Source organism: Brachionichthys hirsutus, chromosome 7 (assembly GCF_040956055.1).
Source record: "Brachionichthys hirsutus isolate HB-005 chromosome 7, CSIRO-AGI_Bhir_v1, whole genome shotgun sequence".
NCBI lineage: Eukaryota > Metazoa > Chordata > Actinopteri > Lophiiformes > Brachionichthyidae > Brachionichthys > Brachionichthys hirsutus.
The window spans coordinates 10,081,074-10,105,658 of NC_090903.1; the positions used below are offsets into that span (position 1 = coordinate 10,081,074).

At 41.8% G+C, this 24,585-nt stretch overlaps 1 protein-coding gene across 1 annotated transcript; it reads right to left on the reverse strand.

Moving 5' to 3' along the window:
* Positions 1-1,845: 1,845 nt before the first annotated feature.
* neurl1aa (neuralized E3 ubiquitin protein ligase 1Aa) lies at positions 1,846-24,585 on the reverse strand. Its single transcript, XM_068741370.1, is given in 6 exon segments — positions 1,846-2,167; positions 2,665-2,779; positions 6,424-7,140; positions 18,450-18,771; positions 19,926-20,167; positions 24,552-24,585. Coding segments are annotated over 6 exon segments (1,752 nt in total).

Genomic DNA, 24,585 nt, shown 5'->3' on the forward strand with positions numbered 1-24,585 from the left:
TACCACTTTATATCAAAAATCCATGATGTTTAAACATTGTTTGATGATGCTTTATTTCATTTCTGTCATATTTGGTCAAAAGGAAACACAAAAACAGGTAGAAATGTAAAGGCCAAATAACACAATTCCAGTATTTTGCAAAGCAGGGACGGTGACTGAGTGATTTCAACATTAGTGGGGAATAAATCTGCACGCCGATATTAAACGTGCTAAAATTTTGGCTTCGTGATGGTAGTTTGTGTCGTTACACCTGTTTACGTCAGACGTTACAACAACATAGGAGTGACTTAACATGGATTTGACTCTTGTTGGTCCTCTTGGTTATCAAAGTGAGGAGCTGAACGGACCGAAGTTTCTCCAGATTATTATTTATGAAGGCACACACACACACACACACAAAAGCATAGACAACATCAACGAATCTGCCCAGATGATTTGAACAGCAACCTTGAAAAAAAAAAAATACATCAGGACTTCCTATTTTACAAATTACTGAGTTATTTTTCATCAAGGCCAAAATAAGACCCGAAAATAGCTGGAATCAAAGAAATGCATAATAAATGAACAAGTCCATCGTGCTTTTATTTTACTAACTGAGAGCAGAACTGATTTCAAAATAGAAATGCCACAATGTCTCACAAAAACGAGCTACATCCATGTCACTGACTGCGCACTTCATCACAGCGTACTGAAATAACATAACTGAAAGCCAAATTGAGATAATTTTTGAATGTACATGTGAACGAGAGAGAGGTAGTAACCTGAATTAAGCAAAGCTGTCTGCAACTTGGCGGTCCGTGGGTTTCCTGCAGCGAGAAATGGCTCGTTCTCTCACCCAGCTCCCACATTTTAGAGGATTGCGTACAATCATGGGAAGTATCTGTTGTGTCTCAGTGTGTACACACATGCGCTTCAACCCTTCCCTGTGTCTTCTTAGCAAACGTACAACATCCTCTCTTTATCAGTACCTCCTCCTTCATTCCCTGCTGATTTACTTCCTCGTTCATTGTGAGCTGACCTTCTATTCCGATGACGTTCACAGTTTCTCACCCTTCACACATTCTCACCCTGCCTGAAGTTCACTGAAGCAGAGCAGGTAGTGAGAAACCGGATAGAACATTTCATTTATTACTGAACGGAGCTTTTTTTGAAGGATTTCCTTACCTTTTAATGTCAGGCATTTCACTGTGTTTTATTGCAGGAGGAACTTTTTTCTTTATTATTAAAAATTATTTCGAATTGGTGCGAAGTTTTTTTTATTAATTTCTCACTGGCCTCTGAAAGCGTTTAAGATTTTTAGTTTTCTTTGATTTAACAGAGAATTATTTATCAATCCAAGGAATCACACTTTGCCCCAGTGCTACACGACACATGGTAGAGGAGCACATTTATGTTTATCCTGCAGCACTGGACAATTTAATCTCCTTTAAAACTAGTTAGCAGTAATCCTATCACCAGGAGAATGAAGATCAGTCTGCAGCAAGTGTGGCAGAGGTTCCGCCTCAGATTGCTGTTTCTCTTCAACAGATGCACGAAACAGAGTCACACAACAATCATAGTGTAGTTCTGGTGAGATATTTGCCAGATGTCTTATCTGCAGTGGGACATATTTTCTTTCTGTTGTCCACACTGCATTTTCCGATGCCCTCCAAGGATGTGCATTCGGTGTAAGACAGATAAAATGGCTTAATGGTGGAGTCCTGCAGTAGAGTACCTGAGCCAGATCGAACACACAAACAAGTCGGGCTGTTTACTTGCACTGCATCCGTCTTTGCAAGGTATTCCATGGCTTTGACATTGTCTTCAGCTGAAACGTGAGAATGCATCACCTTGTCTGACGCGAGCCTACGTGCTCCGGTAAGTCTTAATGATATCTTTGATTGTCCTCCTGCAGATGGGGCAGCACGCATTGGCCATCTTTTTGAGTTTGAGGCCACAGGTGTAGCAGAGACACATGTGGCCGCAGGCGTAGAGGACAGTGTCCACAACATTCTCGTAGCAAATGGTGCACTCGTCACTCCACGAGGCTGAGCAGGAAGGAAAGGTCGGGGACTCTGGGTGGCTGGAGAATGGAGAGCTTGGGGTTGTGGCTGTGGTTAAAGACAGATATGTTGATTTATTAATATGTCATTTTTCAAAGCAGTTCAGCCAGACAATTGCAGTTCCACTGATACGCTCATATGTCACACCCAATGCCTGCAAAATATATCCAAAGTAGATTTTTCTTCAGCCGTCAGGGAACTAACCACCATTTTCCTCAGCTAATTAAGCTTCGGGACAACTTTATAGAGGAATAATTGTGTTGCAGTCCTCGGTGGTGGACTTTTTTCTATCATAGCAAACTGTCTGCAACTTGGGATGCCAGTGATGGTGAGGATCAACCCTTCATATCAGCCAGATAAATATGTACTTCACGCGCTATTGGGAATGCAGCTAATGAGACTCACACTGCTTTGCAGTCCGAGTTTGTGTGCTAATGTCTGTTTCCTTGATGTGCTGTGTCGATGTTTTAATCCATTGACAAACTACTTGGCACGGAGAGAAGGAGGAATCGTAAGACAGAAAAGAGAAAGGAGTGCAGCTCAACACCGGGACAAACCTGTGGAGGAAGAAAGGGCCGTGTGGTAGTTGGAGTTGAGGCTTGAATTGAGGTTCATGTTCGACGGTGTGTTGAGATTGGGCTCAGAGTTGCCGCTGCAAAGCATTGTGTGGGGGTTGGGTGTACAGGATGGGGAACTGGGGACCAGCAGGCCTCGAACGTCTGGGATTGGCGATGAGCCTGAAGGTATAGGAGAGACAACAAATACAATCCATGAAAATAAGAGACTTCTGTTCTCAGGCGAGAACAGTGCAATGCTCTTGTCACTGTGGAATCAAATTTTTTTTATTATTCATACTCTGCAGTGCACCTCTGTTACGTTATGCAGAGCTGATGATGAGAATGGGTATCTTGTTGCATCTCTCCCTTAATGCCCCAAGCTGCTGTCACCTTCTCTCTCTCGCTCACACATTTAATCTGTTCCATCGCTGAGCAGGCTCAACGCTGTCTATGCGTGGGTGTGTGCAAATGAGTCAAGAGCCTGCGAGTTGGTGTCGTCCTGTCAGAGAGGCCAAGCAGCCCCCCCCCCCCCCCCTCTCCTTCCTCTTTGAGCCCCATGCGCATGATCCCTCTTGGGAGAGTGAAAAATGCTCCCACAGTCTGTCTGCATCTGTTTGCCTTGTGTGATCCTAACCACCCACACCCTGTAACCAGACATCGGGCATCTCCTCTCCCCTCACAAATATGAGCCTACTGACCCCCAACCAGCTGACACAGTCTGATCTGGTCTTCCAGGCACGCACCATTATTGTTTCGACATTGCCCTTCAACTGACCATGGTAGAGGTATTGTCTATATTGTCTGGCTGGCTTCATCATCTAATGCTAAACAGTTTGCTTATCCACATTTCCCCATAATGACTGTGTGCAGCTGAGAAATAGCAAATAAAGAAGTGCAGATACTGAAAAATTGCAGGGAAAAAAAAAATGAAATCATGTTGCTTAAAAGAAGGAAACAACATTTATGCGGTCTGTTAACAAAATAAAAAATACACCACTGCATAGCTGGCTTTTTGCTCTGATCCATTCTTCTGAGCTATGATGCAAGTTCCTCAAACTGTTGGGCTATGTAAACAAATGATAGCAGTCATGCAAAAAAAGAAAAGAAAATGCAGATGTAGCAAAGTGTACACACACTCCTACACACAAACACACACTCACTCACTTTGGATAGAACCTTGGATTGTAAAAGGTAACTATTAATACTTGATTCTATTATTACATTTTAGAGCAGCTACAAAGATGAGCATGCCACTGTCCTTTTATACTTCAGTCCATCTGCTACTGACCACAACTTATGTGGAAGCCCGGCTGTTGTCAGCTGGTCGGGTCAGCTGTATTATGGAAGAATGGCTAACCCGCATGTCTATTCCTGAACCCTTTCATCAAGCAGGCCTTTCATCTCCGCTGGTATTAAGAGGTTAATGCTGGCTATGCCGCCAATGCCGACCATGCGAGTGTCTTTCTCGACGCAGGCTGTGCAGGAGGCTTATTTGAGGTTGAGTATTTGCATGTTGGCTTCCCAATGCTTATCACAGATACCTGACATGCTCCATTTCTGCTGCTGAGTGGGTCTGAAAATAATCACGTTTTAAACACTTACCTTCTACGGTGATAAGGCCAAACCAATCAGATACAGAGCAACATTTTAACATGCGTTTGGGTCCATTTAGTGAATGTAACGCCACTATCAACCTTATTTTAGGTCCGTTTCAGTCTCCACCAACTCCCTGTGAAATATGTTTTGTTCATGTGTTAATATGAACAAAGTCTATGATTATTAAAGATAAGATGAATGACCTTATACATGTCATGAGTTGTCGCAGAAATATTGATTATGGCAGCTTTGAAACACACACACACACACACACTGTGTATTACAGTGGCTCACAGGAAATTAGAACGTCTTGGTTCTAAGATAACACGGACAAAATGACCATGTGAGAGCAGCAGACACTCATCTGTTCCACTTCACAAACTTGATGACACCCAGCCATGACAAACTGTCACTTGCCTCAGTGGCTAGAAGTTTCCATGGCAACATGTAGCGTGCAGCTGCAGTGAGTGGGTGCGCGGAGACGTCACAAATGTGCTCCCCACAGTTGGAGTGGGTAATGACTCAGAGAGCTCTGATACCCCAAAGGATCAGGATTGGGGGGGGGGGATGCATGCGGCAAAGAGGAACTACAGAGATGATTGGGGACTAGCTGTGGGTGTGAAACCCAGTAGCTCAAACCTCCATGCAATTACAATTTAATAATGCATACAGAGAGCTTCGTGAGGAGCTATGACTGCCCCCTCCTGATGCATAATGCCGGCTACTGGGAGCCCACGCAAGGCAGAAATAGTCTGACTGATGAAAGAGAAGAGAGGAAAAACTGTAATCCAGATATGAATGATGAAAAGAGAGAGAATTATAAGAATCAAGAAATTCCACCGTAACAGTGCATTTTGACAATATTGTTGCTCATAATCAATTTAAACAAGGCCAAAAGATAACAATGCTGGAGGACGACTGCTTTCAAAGAATTTGGATTTTTGTGGACACTACTAATGTTTTAAATGCACTGAAATCAGCACGCCTCACACCCACCTGAATTAAAAAGTGCAGCAGTTCTTGAGCTCCAACTTATAAGAATTAAAAGTGCTGGAGCTCTTAAAATTGACAAAGTCGTGCTAAATATTTAAAACTTTGGATATGCACAAAATGTGGTGAGGATTATTTGCCTCTTTGTTGATGCTGTGTTTTCTTTTTTACCCGAACAGAATTTTTCATTATATAGATTATATATTTAAATTGCTACAGAACACTCTATATATACTACACGATATCCACAATGGCTTATTCATGGACAATATCGTTTTTAATGATCCTATGATCTTCAACCAGAATTTTTTATTTTGTTTTCAAAGTGGGCGGCACGGTGGCGCAGTTGCCTCACAGCAAGAAGGTTGCATGTTCAAATCCAGCTTGAAATCTTCATGGGTTCTCGCCGGATTCTCCGGCTTCCTCCCACCACCAAATACGTGCAACGTAGTTGAATTGGTTACACTACATTGTCCGAATGTGTGAGTGTGCGTATGAATGTTTATCTGTCTATGTGTGGCCCTGCAACGAGCTGGCGACTTGTCCAGGGTGTACCTTGCCTCTCGCCTGTAGACTGCTGGGATAGGCCCCAGCAATACCGAGTTACAGATAAAGCAGGTCAGAAAATGGATGGATGGACGTTTTTATCCTAAAGTATGCGAGCGGTCTCTCATTCACAGTCAGAATATTAAAGCCACTCACGGCTAACTTCATGGCAGGAATCAAAACAAGCCGATAAAGAGTCAGACAGCCAAGGAATAAACTATTACACGGCAGCAGAGTGGAAATTCAGTCTCAACAGCTTGTTCAAGCATCATTAAATTATGAAAGTTAACTGATATCCTGTTTTCCTTCATCTTTTTGAGGCGTGACTTAAATAAACAAGGGAACAAATACTATTAAGGAAATGTTAAACTGTGGCACATTTTCATTTGCTTGGATGAACGCTGGTCTCACCTCAACTTCAACAAACAGGAATACACTGAAACGTAACAAAACAAATTTCTTGAAACCATCGATGCCTAAAAGCATGGCGAGGATGGCTCTTTGGCCGGCGGTTGTGGATTATGAAAATGAGTGAAAGTAAACAAATACGCCTGAAGGACTATTTTTTTTCTACGAGTTTATAATAATGCCAGAGGCAGAGACCCTCGTTGTGAGAAGCAGTTTGCTCTGCAGTCCCAAAATGATCCTCAATAACAACAACAGTGTTTTAGGCAAAGACGAAGTAAACAAACCTAAAATCCTGAGTTGTGTGATGGTTCCATGCAGACTGTAGAACATCCACAGGGGTCTGGAGTTGTCAACGCATAGCTGCATCCCTGCACTGACGCCATTGTAGCTCACCATGACCTCCCCTTCTGCATTCAACACGAAGCCCAAGATGTCTCCACCGTGGAGCGGCACTGCCACACGACACACAGCCCAGAATTCCTTGCGGTCTACCAAGGACTCTGGGTTGGATGGGAGGTCACTGGGCTTCAGGACGGCTGGATCGCATGATGTTACGCCATAAGAAAGCGAGCCAGGCCGCGTGACGCCCGCCTTCACCTTCACAAACACAGTTTCCGAGCAGCGTACTGGCCGGCTGGTGAACACCAGGGTCTTCTCCTCGCCGTGGCTCGCCAGCCGCCCCACGGTGTGTTTATCTAGCACGGTAACATGGACGCCGTGCACTGAGTGGAAGTGCAGATCGTTGTCCAGGTGGCTGGGCAGCAGTGAACATTGCTGCGAGTTCTGGACATTTTGGGGCACATGGCAGGAAGTGGAGCTTAAAGGTTGTAGCCGCTCCTCGTCCTCCTCATCTTCCTCCAGAAGCGTCTCTTGCTGCTGCAGACTAAGATCACACAGGCTGATGGAAAGGCGCGGGTCATCACCGTTTCTCTGAATTGAAGTCCGGTGGGCGGCAGCAAAAGAACGAGGACGCAGGCAGTCCGTGGGGAGCATCTCGCTGTCTGCGGAGAAAGCAGTATTATATAATCAGCATGTTGTGCCATAAAGTGAGCATTTCAATCTGAATCAGCACGTGTGCTTTTCTGCCTTTAGTCTTTCCACCTTGTTTTTAGTATATTACAAGGGAACAAATACTACAGTGGTACAACACTTCCTTGTTTTACATTCCCTCTCTGTGTGCTGTTCATTTTTCATAACTGTCACTGTAAACAAATATATGAGAGTTTGTGCCTTCTTTGCTTGATGTCGTACATCTAATGCACCCTTTGTGCTGGGGCTTATGGTTCAAATATATCAACAAACAAAACGCTGTCCCTGCAGGCTAGTTGCTACATCACGGTAAAAGAGACAGAGCAGCTTTACGTAACAGCGAAGAGATAAAAGATGCACAAGAAGCCACTGAAGGACAGTAAAGTTCAGCTGCGTTTGAGCCTCCTGTTTTGCGTCGGTATGGTCCTGTGATGAGTCATTTTTCTAACTGATCCTATTTTTAGTTTAGAGTCTTCTTGCAGATCAAGAGCCTTTGGCGTGGAAATACCGATATCATCTATTAAATCAAGAGTGTATTTATTCTTTTTTATAAAAAGGCTCCTCCTTAATTAAGTAGCTTACCTTCTGTAAAGAAATCTTATATTGCACATTGCATTTCAAATAGAAGTAATAAGCCAGCATGGTGTTTACAGAACAAACTGTATCGGCAGCAGTGATGTAATGCAACATATTCACTCCTGATGTACGCTATTAAAATTGTCAGTAATGTGTCTGGATGCTAAAAGCAGCCATCTTTGAAAGGGACAGGCATTCCAAAAACTGCACCAGATGTCCCTCCGCACTTCGTACCCCCCTCCTAATCTAATTCTGTTCGCTGTAAAATAGAAGCCACATGGGAACATTGTTGCAAAATCAAAATAAATACATGAAAAAAAAACAAAAGGAGTGTCTCAGTGCACTCAGTCAAACAGATCTACATGATGGCACGCTTGGGGACATACTGCCAAATCTAACATGGCCCTCCAACTAAAATTAGCCCGATTAGACATTTGAGTAGAGGGAGGTACCGGCAAAGGGACGAGTGACATGATGGCTGAGTTGTGCGGCTCTTAGCATTGATCTGAATTTGGGCTTCCCCCTGTGAGAAGTGGACGGTGTTGGAGAGTGCGACAGAGGAGGAGAGGATGGACACTTGAGAGAAAAGGGCATACCTCACCAGCTCCTCTTTATCACACAAAGACGGCACATCTCCGGCCAGCAACTGATAAACAGCTCAAACTTAATTACTTCCTCAGTCAAGAGTGTCCACAACCATGCACGAGGCTCTTATTATTAGTAGGCTTATCTTCAAGGCAAAGTTGGCCGACAAAGAGATAATATCTATTCTTGTTATTAAGGCTTCCTGAGGTTCACAGTTTCTGCTTTTGAGTGTGGCACAACAGTCAGAACAAGCTGTGAGGAGAAGAGCAAAAAAAAAAAAAAAATGACCACAAAGTTTCCGCTTTTTCCCCCCTGAAAAACAGGATACACAAAAGATAAAAGAAGATGAAACACAAAAACAAGGCGTGGGCCAAATAAATATGTATGACATGTTCCTGGGTTTGGTCTCAAAGGAGTGTCGGGTAGAATTTGTTTCATTTAAAACAAAGGACAAATATGAAAAGCAGCCAGTCAGTCAAACAGCGAAACTCGAGAGCTGAAAGCACACATTAGATTGTTTGCCTTCTCTGCCCTATGATTACCTGCATTGAAATGTGTGCATCAACATTCACAGGATGATCGCACGCACACAGGACAAAGAACTGAAACACGCAAGGCAGGTGCAGTGCTGGACTAGTTCTGTTCAACATGCCTACACCGTCTCCTCGACACAACATCTGTGACTTTTGTGGTCGCCTGGAAGTGTGTGAACAGACTGTGAGCTTGGCTAAATAAACAAAATGAAAACGACTCATTGATTTTAAAAAAGGTACTAAGATAGCTAGCTATACTGTAGCAACAGAAAATCAACAGAGGAATGCAATTGTTTGGAACAATAGCACAAAAGTAATGCGTACATGATTGTTATGATAAAGGATTATGTTGAAATAAAATAACGTTTGGTTAAAATACAATGCCAAAGGTAATGAACGCGTCGCTTGAGTAGTTTATGCAAGGAATAATTGCTGAAATAGCTAAAAGAAATGGCTAATGATGTGTTTCGAATTTCACACAAACATTTTGGTTGGTAAAGCAAATGTTGAATGTGGAATAATGGACACTAGACTTCCTCTATGGTTGTCAGACTGACTATGTAGCACAAGGAGTAGCGCTCAAGATAGTTGTGAAATGTATGAAAATGATAGCCAAGGAGGGAAGAGTTAAAAAGGAAAAATGAAAAAATGAAATGGCTGAGCTATGCAGCCATTTCATTCCACATTTCTGATGGGGATGGAAACAAAACATACCTTAACATTGACATGCAACAGTGAACAACAATGAAATATTTTTAAACCTGGGCTATAAATACTTCTTGTTATTACAGTTGATAATGGGTTATTGTTCACTCAATACAATGTCACTGAAACACAGACAGCAATCTTGTCTGTTGTCTAATGGCCAAGAATTAGTTAAAAATTCACTTCTGCTTAACTATCTGAAGAAATTCCATCAACTAATGTTTACATGGTCCAATGGTTTCACAACAGCCTGTACTGAAAATTATTTTTAATATATTCTACTTTGAAAATATGAAAGTCTAGCATTGAATCTTTTGGAAAACAATACAAAGTAGGAATCACTTTCTCCCCACAGGAAAAAAAAACACATACATAATTGAGTACGCACCTTGTGATTCTAAAACTGTTGTAAAATATCGTTGTTATATGAACAGGTACTTTCAGAATACAAACTCCTCATAGAGGAACTCATACCAACTGACACTGTGCAGTCGTGTTCCGTTCAATGATGAGTGATTGAACAGAACACAACTCAGCAGTGCCAGTCTGGTATAAAAACGGGGCACGAGGGTGTGCATTGGCTTTACCTTGCAGCACCCAGAAAGTAAACTGGAATTCTCGGTGAACTGTGCGGAGGAATCGCTTGAAAACCTTTGCTTCCACAGCAAAAACAAAACTGAAATGGAGACCTGCCAATACCTCGATCTGCTTTGTATTTACTCAGACAAGCCGCAACCATGAGAAACTATTAATGTGCCGTTTGGAAAAACCAGTTTCTATGAAGTGAACCGGCCAACAAGGATGTAACTGAAAATGGTATCCTGTTTCACAGAATGACAACACACATTACAGTTAAAACCAGTTAAGGATATAACCCTGCCAAAACAAAGCATCTGGGCCCACCCGATATAATATTCATTTTAATCAAAATCACTCGTCTTGAATTGTGTGTGTATCCTACTCCTTTTTTAGCCTTGAACAGCTCTCTGTCTGTAAATGGCATGGTGCAGCGTGGACAAGGGAGGGGTCAGTTTATTTCTTGGCCTGGTGGAACAGGATTAGGAGGCTTTTGGGGGTTTTAGTGAAGCTGCAACCTCTATACAAGGTCAGCTGAAGCAATCGTGTGCGTGTGCGTATGGGTGTGTGTGAGAGAGAGAGTGTGCTTAGGGATTTACCCTAAGTATGCATGCATAGGAGGCCTATTCAGGGCTCTGTCTAGAATGAGTGAGTGAAGTCATTTGTCATGATACAGAAGATGGTTCTGGGTGAGTCCCAAAAAATAAGAGGGAAGGGGTTTTTGCCTTTCAAAGGGAGAAGTGTTTCATTAATGAGCTTTTAAGGAGTGGTAGTGTCTTGGTAAATAATGACACAAGTGTATGAGCGTGAAGCAGGCTAGGTTTTCCATGTTTATCAATACATGGGAGAAGCTTAACAGTTTGCGTATCTGAAATTCCCTGTGCAACTAGAGCCACATATGTGGCGTCTTTGAGGGATCATGGCGACTGAAAATGACGACTAGCACTTCACGGATGGAAGACACACAGGCTGTGTTTCCACATCCTGACATCTATATGACACTTCAGGGATAAAATATCAAGCACTTGTACATTCATACTTCTCTTTGAACAGTTGCTTAGAGTATCTTAAAAGTGTCCAGTTTTGATGAGGCGTCTACAGCGTTTTAACTCAATTTAAAACATATTTCTCATGCTGAGGATTGCCTCTCATTGTTTTTGGTCTAAATGAAATGAAAAGAATCTCCATGAGGATTACACAGATGGAAATGCTTGCACAGTGACACAAAAAGAATATGTAGCACATATTCACATCTTAACTGGGACGAGACTGGTCATCTGAAAGTGATTAGACTCCTCTCCGATGGTTTCCCCATGGATATGGCCCTGCATCCAAACCTGACAGAATCCATTACAATTTCTATTCTGATTTTCCCGCAAACTGTTCAATTCCATCTGGGCCGATTAAACCCCAGCTGAGGCACAATAGCCTATCCAGCAGCATTTTCATTTTGGATCAACAAATCAAATAAATTCCGAGCGCTGAGAACACGTGAAACAGAACTCTTACAAATACACAAACCCTAATCCCGATGTGTACATACCGGCAGATGTTCGCTCAAGGACAGTCCTCCAGCATTTCAGTTTATAGCGCTCCTCCCATTTAATTTAATTCAACCGTCAGCCAACTGAACAAAAGGCCGACATCCCCCATAAAATTGCACAACAACTGCATTAGTGTTTGATGTGTCCTCCACTCCTTTGGTGAGTCTGCAGAATGGACTATTGTGTTGGATGCATGCTATGGAGAAGATGACAAACCTTAAAATTATGTTTGTATGGAAAACCCAACTCAAAAGGAAAAATAGCAAAAGTATTGTAAACAAACAAACAAAGAATTGGATGCCTATATCCGTGCATCTTGTCCATGTTGAGTCGGTGATGCCTTTACTTCGGCCATAATAATGCAACATGTTACCATGACATTAATTCTATGTAATGTTTCCATAGCTATAGGGGAATACTTGTGAACTCCAATCTAATACCAACAGAGCCAAATCACCATGAGATGCATGCTTTGTATTTTGGAAGCTGATTTATTTCATTATATATGCTACATAACATACAAAGACAAAAACAACTCATCCAACAATATGTCATTGTGTGTGGGAATCTCTTGAAATTGCTTCTTGGCCTTCCTCTTGCTCTTGACTCACACCAGCCTCAGAGGCAGCATTACCATGGGTTCCTTCTTCCAACATTTTTGTTATGATGACCACAGGCAATGCACTGCAGGCATTTAAGAAGGCTTATTATTTTAGGAGCGGTGAACTGCTATCATCAGTAATTGTGAATGTTTCAACTTATGTGATGAAATTTTCTTCTGTTATTTTTTTAAATCCATAAAACTTGGCGGTCTCTCGTCCACAATGTGCTTCTCATTATATAATTGCGAGCTAGTCTAGAAATTATTATTATTATTTGTAAAACACACATCATAGAGCAGTTATGCCTGCCTTTCAGTTTAATACCATACATAAATAGTACATGCTGCATTGTTTGGTAGCTAATGCTCTATCATCTATTTATGTGGGTATAGTGGCCCATGTGCACCTGCAGATGCCAATCAAAATGAAGCCACAGCCACAATCCAAATTCAAAAACATCACACTAACCGGAATATGGGAATAGGAGAAATTGTTTCTAGCATATTGCAGTGTGGAGGAAGAGTTCCTCAGAAATTATGCATGAATGTTTTACCAATCTTCAAGAAATCCACTGATTACACTGTTGATCTCCTGCCCCCCCCCCCCCCCCCCCCCCCCCCTAAATGATTTAGCGCATAAACCCAACATGTTAATAATTATCTTGGTAAAGGACTTGCCAAGAAACAGCCGAATCACATCCATCTCATGCCTTAGATGTTCACAAAAGGTAATACCAGGATACCAAAAAAGGAATTAACATTGTCCCAATGGATCCTTTTGACCCGAGCAGGAAATTCAGGGTTCGGTGATTTCCCAAAAGAGGAGAACTTGGGAGAAACAAGGCTTGCGAGGCTTACTGTGAATACATCAGGTGTAAAGGTCCAGTCTTCTGAAAAACAAGCAACCTTTCCTATGATTTATTGGTGTGTTCAGTTCAGTTTAAAGAGTGCAAGAAAGGGAAAAAAGAGTGATTGTAGTATGATTCATAACTTTAGTCTGTTCTGCCAAAAAAAAAAGAATGCAGCTAAAGGTCATTAGCAAATGTTTATGATAAGGGAGATCATGCTTAGCATCTCTCTTCGCCTTTCTCCTTTACTGCCTGCTGTTTGCCTGACTGGAAACTCACTTTTGACTGATGACTTTTCATACTGTTTGAATTACCGCTGCATTGTTTTTGGAAGATTTGGCTGCAAGGATTAGACCAGAAATCAAACTTAGTAGTCCAAAATCCATTTTGCATCACTCCCGGGTAATCAAACCCTTCAGTAATGCACATGTATTCATCAATCATAATTACACGTCTTCATCAGTCAAACGCCGTCATCAATCTTAATTAGCAAGCGTTTCTATGGCCCTAAAGAAACAGATAAAAACTCCACCATCCTAGACACTGTAATAACTTGATTAAAGCGTACAACTATACTTTGAGTTTTGCTCATGCTGAAAGTTTTACAGCATTCGTTTTGTTCTTCATCCTGTTACGCTTGCGTCATTTCTACCTGCAGTGTTCCCACACTGGTCAGTCACGACAGGCTGCACCTTCGTGACCTCCATGTTTAAAACCACTTCTTCCACAAATCAAAACCGCTGTACATATGCTCATAATCAGTGTCGACAAGGGAAACAATAAGAGATCTGAAGCAAGTGAGCGCGAGCTGCACGGAGTAAACGCGGACAAAAATAGACACAAAGAAAGGAAAGAAACCGCATAATCAGGTTTAGATAACCCAACATGTTTCAGCAACACACTATCGTCTTATCCATTAACAAAACAGATAGGTGTAAAGCTACTAATGTGGGCTACTTGACAGGATAATTAAAACTTTAACTTGGTGGTAACGCCAGATCAAAAGTCAGGGAATTCTCAAAATGATGGTATAAAATGATTAATCCTGGCACCTCAGATTCTTATTCCTTTAAACTTTGTTCTGTCCCTCTTTGGCGGAAATATGATGTCTCTGCATGTTAGTAGGAACGAAAAGAATCCAGTCGATTTTCTCCACAACACCTTAATCAGATTGAAAAGCCGCATACAGATGACTGATGTTTACACCCTTTTCTTAATCGATTTGGAGGTATTCAGTCTTGTGCCAGTTGGTCAGCCATTTTGGATTATCCACTGTCCAGAAGAGAGACATGCTGCAGATAATGCTAGCTGACGTCTTTGTCACGGATCTAGTGACAGTGATTAAGTGACTCATCTAACTCCAGTAAACAAATCCCTCCGTGAGCATCTTGCCGCCATCGCAAGATGCCTTTGGCTTATCTAACTTGGAGGGAATCCATCATACCTTTAGAAAACAGAGGATGCCGTGTGGTCTCTTGGGACTCGTCCCACAAACAAACATCCTCTGTCTCGACCACATCCATACATGCCTACAGGGAGCTGATCTACTGTTTTGACGACAGAAAGGGGGTAGCATTCCCGCATGTGTTTCGCGAGGGAAATGAAAGTGAACACACTTCCAAGATGCTTGTGGCCTGATTTCCGAAGCTTCTATATCCATCTTTACAAACCTCAAATGCTGAAAAGTTAACGACTAAGCAAATAAAAGTAACATCCGAAAAGTTAAAAGTTATAAAATGACACAATATGGTTTTTTTTTTACATTTTTGCTTTGTGAAAATTATGGCGCTTGATGAAGGGTGGCGTTTAGGATTCTTTGTGCTCGGAAAAAACTAGAATAAAGAGAGACATTTATGAAAATGCAACAGACAAATTGCGCTTATGTTGCTTGAGACATGTTACACACTTGAGGAAACCCTTTATAAGTCCCTGTAAAGGCTGATACGTCTCAGTGGAGCACTGAAGAAGCTTAACGGCACAAGCTGTTCCACACAAAATGGCACTTTAGTCTTTATTGATAGCTGTGCGAGTGGGACATATTCCTTAAATTGCACAGGCAGCATTGTTGGTCTGGACAACCCCTGAGGCTCAGTTTGATTTCAGCAGATTAATTTAGCTCCTCTCTTATGCAACACCATCTCAGCTTTCAAGCTGTATGTCTCACAGATCTCAGGATCACCTTTGACTTCTTGCATGGGTGGCTAGCTGCTGAGCTGCACTCCCTTGGTACCAGCATAGAGAGGAGCCGCTCTTGCAAAGATGCTTAATAAACACTCAAAGAAAGTCGTTCGATGCCAGAATGTGTTGAGAGACAGCCCAGGTGAAAAACAGCGTTTAAATAGCAGCTTTGATGAATTGCTTAGTGGCGCATGGAAGGTTGGAGGAGCGCAAGATAACCAGAGTATGAATCCTGCACAGCCTGCGCTTGATTCAGACTATTTACAGGTGAAACATCATATATATATATATACGTAGACGTTACAGCTACAGGTTTGGTGCCTTGCTAAAGTGCACCTGTGCAGTGCTCAGGAGGTGAACTGACACCTCTCCAAGCAACACTAGAGATTTACCTTTCCATAATCTTTTACAATCAAAACTCAGACTGTGAATAATAATGCAGCTTTGCTGTTTGGAAGTTTTCCAGAGCATTCCTGCATATTGTTGCAGTTGCCGAAGGACTTTTGAGGCTCTTGAGGGGAAATCTGACGAGTGCCTTAAATGACACAAAATCCAGAATCGGTTGGGGCCGAATCTTTGAACATTAAAACAACAATTTGCTATATTAGCTATTGGTAATTGCATTGTGGGTAATGCATTGTAGTCATATGCACTGGCTAGAAAGGATAATGTATGGAGAATAAAAGGTGATTCTTTTGCACAAATGGAACTTTTTTCTATTGATCAAACAATGTTATATGAGCTTAAGTATGGAACTTTTATAACATGCACCTTTCTATATTTAAAAAAAAAACATTCAGTGCCACAAAGTTGAAACAGCTGTTTCAAAAACGGCTACGTGGTTTTTTTAGTGCGTAGCACTGCAGATTTTCTACATCTATAAATTCTATTTAAATGAACATAAATCTTTTAAAACACATTGCCAAAGTTATTCTCGATATATTTTCATTGTGTTGAACATTTATCTCTAAGGGCAAATCAAGGTCACCTAACAGAGCCATTCTCTACACTCCACAGAGCTCAGACTCAGGTCTCGCTCCATTTGCCTCCTGTGGGGGAAAAACCGAAAACTAAAAAATGAAATAACAGCAGCAGATCTGTAAGTCCCACCTGGACAGATTATGTGATAACAAGCCCACAACAGGTGAAAGTTGGCTCAATCCATCAGCTGGCGCAACACTCATTTCAGACCATTGTGTAATCATCATTAAGATTCAAAATGCTACCTTCTGTTAAGGAAACTGCGCACATGTGGCAGTTCACAGCCTCAGGACTCTGGCTTTCACAAGTGTCTGATCTGTAGCTAACAGCAGAGACAATACTGGGCCTTAAAAATATTCCAAGACTGAGCGGCGATGCTCTCAGGCTATCGTATAGATCTAATAGCCAAGTGACTATTCAGCTGACTGAAGGTTGGGGCTTTTTAGTTTAAGTCATCAATGTGGGGATAAAGGTGATCGATGTGGGTAAACCATAGAAGAAAGGGTGGGATTTAGCGCTACTGGCCTCATTCCCAGGCAAAATTGCAATTGCAAAGTGGAAAAAAAATATTTTGCAGGAGGACATTTATAAAACAAAGCAGTCATTCAAACATATTGTGTTAGCAGTGATTGCAGGTCGATTGCATGTGACATGAAGTCGAAATCAGACTTGAGAGCCACAGAGTGAGACATTCCACTGGACTGATTGTCTTTACCTGACATCATCCCTCCTTCTTGTCTGTCCACTTGAGATGACCAACACACTACTCTTGTTCTTTGACAAGAGGTGTGTGCCGGTCAGCGGCGAGAGGCCAGAACCCCAGATAGTCGCACTCTGGCGCTGGATACCACACAGCCCGTCATGAGATAGCATGCTTCTCACTGTCAACCACACCGCAAGAAATGAGGTTAAATGGCACTATCTGCACAAGATGGGAGCCTCTTCTATTTTTATTAATGGCGCTGACAGGCTCTATTCGTTCCAGAGAGACGGTCAATTCTTGGAAATGGTTATAAATAGTACTGACGCATCCAGAAGAAGTCATATTTATTTATTTTTCATAGTTTTGTAATATTATTTTTTTAAATTGTATCCAGCCACTTTCATTGCCAAACGTCCTTGATTCACTGCAGCAAATGGCTGTTAATGATTGGAGTGGCCTTATTTGATGTTAATTTCTTTCATGTAATGATCCTTAAAACAACACGAGAACTTGTAAAAGAGACATCAACATTTTGAAATTCCCCTTTTGGGGACGTGCCTTTGATAACTAACAACCGTGGTGACTACACGGTCTTTGTAATCTCCAACCATCTTTTTCCACTGAGCTATTTGGTTAGTGTAGGAAAAGTAGAGCAGCTGTTTTGAACATTGCCTTTTAATCATTCACACTGAAAATAACATCAGATTCAGAATGGTTTCCAGTACTAAAGGATTATAGCAACACCACTAAATCCTTGCTCACATCACAGCACTTCAATCGTAGGAAAAAAAAAAAACTGGACTGGATCTAAGGTTGGTCTGATGTTTGGCCCAGATGATCTGGTAGTGCGAAGGCATCAACTCTTTCACCTTTTTTGAACATGTTTCATGTTCAAAAAGAAGGACATACCCATGATCCCAACCATTTCCTCATCCAATCTACTCTTTGTGTAGATTGTACGAGGAAATGCCTTCAGCTATTTTATTTATATTGCGCAGGTGCCTCAGAGATGTGAGGTGGTGCATTTATAGCTTCATATAGCACAAGAATCCTGTGTAGAATTCTGCAGTGTGTTATAATGCACCGTCCACATGTTCAAGAGAGAACAATTCTTGGAGATTCTTACGTCTGCACAAGAGCCTGTAGTCATGTCAGGAGCTTTATGAAACTGGAGTCTGGCCCCTTAGTGCTTTATTAAATGCTAATATCAGGACTCCAGCAGGCTGACGTTTAGCAGCTTAATATTTAGTAGCTTAATTCATCCCCTGGGGACAATGCAGGTCTGTACCTGCCTGCCACTCTAAACGATATATGATTAAATATTTCTGTCGAGACCAAAATGGCAAACCAACTTACTGACAGCATCTGTTAGAATAGAAGAGAATCGATTAGTCAGAAGTCAAGCAGCCATTACGTCTTAGAAAGGGCCTGGTTCTGAATGCGTGACTCACCTAGCAGCTGGACCCCCCTGGTGAGACCATAGATATCTATGAGAGCCCACAGAGATTCGGCGACATGCACCCCACTGAAGAACAGAATTGGGCCGGAGTTGTTGATTCGGTAAAACACTCGACCCTTTTTGTCCGCCCAGAAGGAGATGATGTTCCCCTCGTTGGAGAGCTCTTCCGGCAGGGCCTTGGCCCAGAAGCCGCTCTGGGAGACCAGGTCTGGGCAGGCATACTTTGGTAAGGTATCTGGGTTTATCCTCGATGGATCTTTGGTTGTGAAACCCAGACGCAGCGCACCGCTCCAGCAGCACTGCTTTTTAGTGATCTGAAGACAGAAGATGTTTTATTTATTTTGTTTACATTATAAAGATAATCAACTTGAATCGTGACATTTTCCTTTCCAGTCATGCAAGCAGGGTAATGTGCTTGTAAAAAATAATCGGGTTAAGAACCCTTGTAAAAGTCTGGTGGACGAGACAATCGTATCATCTACAGCCGCTTCATCCGCCTTGCGTGTCACGGGCCTGCTGGAGCCTACCCCAGTTGACTATGGGCAAGAGGCGGGTCACATCCCGGTTATGGCGCCAGCACATCGTGGAGCCGCACAGAGATGGAAAACAATTTACGCACACACACAATTTAGTGCAATTTAGTGTAACCAGGTCACCTAATTTTCATGTTTTGGAGGTGGGAGGAAACCGGAGAACCCTGAGAAAACCCACGCGGACACGGGGAGAACATCCAAACTCTGCACAGATAGGAATCGAACCCGAGACCTTTTTGCTGTGAGGAGACCGCGCTACCCACTACTCCACCATGTCTCCCAGTGAATATATTCAGTAGATACAATAATAATAATAAGCATCTTACAATCTTCATTTAGCATGATAATATTTGCTACATAGCACGATACACTATAAGGTGAGCAGAAAACATGTGGCCAATTAATGTCAGTGCTAGATTAAACACGAAGGGACAAATACAATTACTGCAATCCATTATAGTGGATATTGGCTCAAATTCTTCTTCACCCACAGCACCAGAAGAAGATTTGCTGAAAATTCCTAAATTAGATTAGAACTGGTCACCTTGGCGTGTTTATCATCAGATACTTTTGTGTTCTTGTGAACCTCTATTTACTCTACATTTACGGTGCCAGATATCAGTATTCCTCACATGGCAATGCTTGCCCTGCTCTCTCACTTTCGAGACATAGATGGCCTGATAGGTGAAGTGGAAACTTGTTCTAAGCAGCTGCTGCTTTGGCCCACACATGAGCAGAAAGCGGAAAGAAGGGAAATCACAACAGGGGAGTGTAGAAGAGCGAACGAGCTGTGGCGGGACCCTATAGTAACCCCAACGCAGGTCAACGTTTAACCCAGTAGAGCTCAGACAAGATTTTACTTTGAACCTCCAACTATTATAGATCACAATCTCACAATTATAATAGAAACTGGGTTACAATTCTTTTCCCTTTACCTTCATCCGTACTTGCTCATACACGGCGATAGGCCTGTTGCTAAAGGTTATGGCATTGCAGAAGCTGGACTGTCTCTTGACGGTCCTCTGCGACATGTCCATGACGATCTGTGAGCCCTTGGTCCTGGGGTGGAAGAGTAGAGGAAAGGAGGACAAACTTCCACAGGGCTGGATGGGCAGGCAGCGTTTGGGCTTATGGTGGCATCGGTGAGACGTGGCCGGAAACGGTCCATTCAGAGAATCTATGTGGGGGGAAAATGGTTTGGTCCACAGGTCAGGAGGGAAACAAATACTAGTGAATGAGTTCTTCTTTAGGAACCGATAAGGTCCCTAAAATCAGATGATATGTAGCACATTAGGCCTCAGGAGGTGGCTTCTGTCACATCTAATGTCCTCTCCTCTATCTTATCAGGGCCCGTACCATCGGGTTACATAAAAAGCATTAGCATAAGCTATTATTGGTATCCTCCTTCTCGTTTCCCAAGGTAGCACAGTACAACCGCAAATCTACTTAAGACATAAAAGAACATCATGCAAGTAAAAGTACATGCAAAAATGTCCTTAGATGAAAAATAAATACGATAGATAAAAAATAATAATAATAATTTTTTTAACAGGTTTTATCAGACAAGTCCGCACAATAATGAGTAGAGAAGTAAAAAAATAAAATAAACATTAACATAGCATGTGCTTGAACATCATATAGTTCATATAGCTAAATTCAGTTCAGTTTGCATAATACAGGGCGAAGATAGATTCATAATCACGAGGAATGTTTGTCATGTTGTGTTTCCACTTGTGACTTTTTAAATGAGCACATATCAATCGGCAAGTTGTCCCTCAGCGTGACGTAAAAAGGTAATTACCCTTTTAATCGGAATGAAAAAAGAAAAAGAAAATGAACACAATAGTGTGTACACAATTGCTGCCACTAAATAACCTTTTGCTTCGCCAGTCAGAGGAAGTGGCAAAAATAGAGCAAACCCAAAACAGAACATCTGACTCACAATAAGCAACAATTTAGAATTTCCCCATCAGAACACGTGTGAATCAAGGCTACTTCGACTTATAGTATTTCACGATGGAAGAAAAAATACCTATTTTCTCATCATATCTCTCCTTTGGGGAATTTGGATGAAGTCAAAGTAATCAGTGCCTGATACCGAAGTCACTCATTTTCCTGAGGACAAACCCTCCCCATTTATGTTTTTATATTTCTCTCCAAAGTCCAAAGCCAAGGTCATTGTGGTGCCGGGTGGTTGACGGGACGTTTTCCCACAAGCACCGAGTTCTCATTAAACGGCAGGCAGTATCATTATTAATCTGAAACATGTCTCTCATCTCATCACATTATTACAACTTTCAGCACAACATGCAGCCAGCAGCCAAGCACCAGAGTGACTGGAAGGCAGAGAATAATTTGGGCCTAATCAACACATCGTGTCCTTGGATTTTCACACCGCAGTTTTGGAGTCCGTGAAGAAGATGCTTGTATTTGCCTAAGAGAGAAATAAAAGCTCTGCACAAGTACATAGGTTTTTGCCTTCAAAATGTGTGCAATGTGGGAAGTGTGTTGCATGGAGGGTCACAAGGTTTATAATGGACCTTGAAAAAAAATAAAAGGTATGTTCGGCAGGACGGGTAGCGACTAGTCATGTGACTTCTGACTCCAGGTCTGTGGTTACGCCACTATTTTACTGATTTCAGGGCAGAGTCAGAGCAACGAATGCCAGCAGTGTTTCCCCCCTTGGATGTAGAAACATATAATTTGTTGAATTTAAACTAGGAGTCTCAATCACAGAGGCCCTGCCAAGTGTTCTGGGCTTGGAACAGAGTATTGCTTAAGCTCTTCGCATTGCCCTTGTCCCAGCAGAACAATGTTGGATTGTGCTCTGTGTACAACAATGGTATTAAATGAAGTCATAGCAAATCCTCTCACCATACTGCGCCCATGATGTCATGTCAGACGTGCTGTCTACAGAGAAACAAAACAGGACTGTATTATATTCCATCAATGACCAGACTGAATAAAGCATTTCCTGAATGGCCTGAGAGCAGAGCAGGTTTCCGCAGATGCAGTAGCTGCATTTATTCATCACACGTCACTATTACATCAGCGTCATTTCACAAAATGCAAGTATTCTGGAGAACGTTAACAAAACGTAGAGTAGAACATTTTTATATTAACTATGAATAACATCAATAAACAGATAAATGGAAACACCAGAATGGGTTTTGCTTAATGGCAGTTGATAAGAGCCAAAAGCGATCATGATGATGATGACACAGTAACCAAGACAACTGTCAGCAGAGTACATTAAGGAAGGGTCATGTTACTTAATGCACCGCCACACAGAACACGACTTCCTTCAGCATCATTAATTGGAACGAACAAACGGTGCAGAGACAAAGAGCGGACCTGGCCAGTGTCACCTTGAGCACGGTTTCACTAAGAGGCCTTAACAGAGACATAATGTGCTGTGTTATGAGGCCAAAGCCCCCCCCCCCCCAAAGGCAAACATTCACAGACAGCATCCAAAAAAGTTAAAGGACATGCATATGTTCTACTTTAGCAAATATGGAGTACTGTAGTCTATGCGGTTTAAACGAGAGGTGATTAGTGAATACTTTAAAACATATTTACTATTTACACTCTTACCCGATCACTACTGCTAGTATTTGCAGCCGATAATGATTTTCAAGCACAATTTCCCAAAGCCCAAGTTGAAATTTTGGATTTGTTTCTTGTTTTCGCCGTTTTATTTAAAGCACTTTGAAACACATGTTTAGAAAATTGTTGCCATTAACATCATCGCAACCAAAAAAGAGGCCATTTGCTTCAAAACTGAACAAAACAATCGAAATCAGCTCAGACGAGGGGAAGAAATCTGCCTCGATGGAAACAAAAACATTAATAACATTCCTCCTTGACAAATATTTGTGTTCATATTCATCATCAATCAAATACAATTTATGTTAAAGTTTTTACAATTAAAATCCATTACAGTAAAGATTGTCAAGAAGGTTATGTTGTCATGTTTATTTATTGGCTTCCCTATAATTAAGATTCTAAAATCAAAACTATAGTAAAGTTTCCCACAAAACTTGATTGAAGAATGAAGCATGAGTCAGGAAAAAAGACATGACATTTTGGTGCGGATCAAGTATAGGAATGTGCTGTAAAGGTCAGGAGTAGTTGGCAACAGAAAAACAACAAAACTAAAACAACAAGAAAAGCACTCAGGGAGCGCAGACCTCCGCCGATTCAATTGGATTCACACCGTCCACATGGTGATCTGGATCATCACCAAAAATGTTCTTGGTATCTTTATATGTATTTGTAACAGATTTTTGAGTCAGTAAATCAGGTTTTCAATGTTAAAATTGAATGTCTTTACTGACTCCATTCTGGATTTGATCCGGATGAAATTCGGTCCCCACCCTACACGACTGTCAAATTCCATAAACATCGGTCAATAATCAACCAAGATATTGAGAAATAAATGTTGAAGCTCCATTGACTGCAATGTTAACAAAGCATTTCAAACTGATCCATAATCCAGGATCTGTTCTGGATGATCACCAAAATGTAGTAATCTGTTCCTGGTGACATTCCCAACATTTCCTGAAAATTTCCTGCAGATCTGTCCAGAACATTTTGAGTTATCTTGCTAACAGACGGACAGACAGACAGACAAACGCCAGCGATTATGTAACCGCCACCTCGCCAGGAGGTAATAACTTCCCGTGTAAATGTGAATGGGGGGGGGGGGGGGGGGGGGCAGATCCAGGGATGTTGCACTTCATCAAGATTATAAAATAAGACGCTAGTACACATCTTTCCAAATTATGCAATAATTATTGAACCAAAAACATTACAGAGGGGTGGGTCATTTGGCCAGGCTTTCAAACAGACATGCAGGGGGGGGTTTCAGCTTTGGCAGACGTACGCACTCTCCTGCGAGACTTTCTAGTTGTACAACTCGAGTATTTCACAATCGGAAAGTGACTCACAGACAAGTCTAGACAGTTAGATATGTTGCTAACGTAACTTATCAAATCAATTAGTGAACAATGAAGGAAACCAAACGCTGAGTTGCACCTATTATCAACTGCTTGGAAAGAAAGCATCTGGAAACACCCAAATGCACCTGTTGTAAGAGAAATATGATCTTAATGATCCATTAATTGCAGAAACAAGAGGCCCATGAAGTTGCCACACCGTTTGTCAACATGCTGACATACAAGAGGCCTGTGCACGTGTCACATTCACCCATTGACCATAAAGCAATAAAGTGATCTGAAAGAGAAAGTGAAAACCATCACCTTGGCTGGTCTTAAAAATATATCTGTAATCTTTCCGTCATAATCACGCAGAGGTGCATCATAATAAAAAACAAACAAACAAACAAAGAAGAAGAAAAAGCTAGTCGTGACTTACAGGCGGTAAAACTTTCTCTTCTTTTTATTTTAAGCCACCAGAACGCCCACACGCATCATCCTGCACAGACTCCAGGCTGCACAAACCCGCGTACACCTCGACATATTCTAATGCTATTATAATATTTATTAATGATAATCAATCAATAATCACACCGTCACGTGACGCCCCCATAAGCCCCTTACCGTAGAAGGTATTTCTGGTGATCTGACCTCCCAT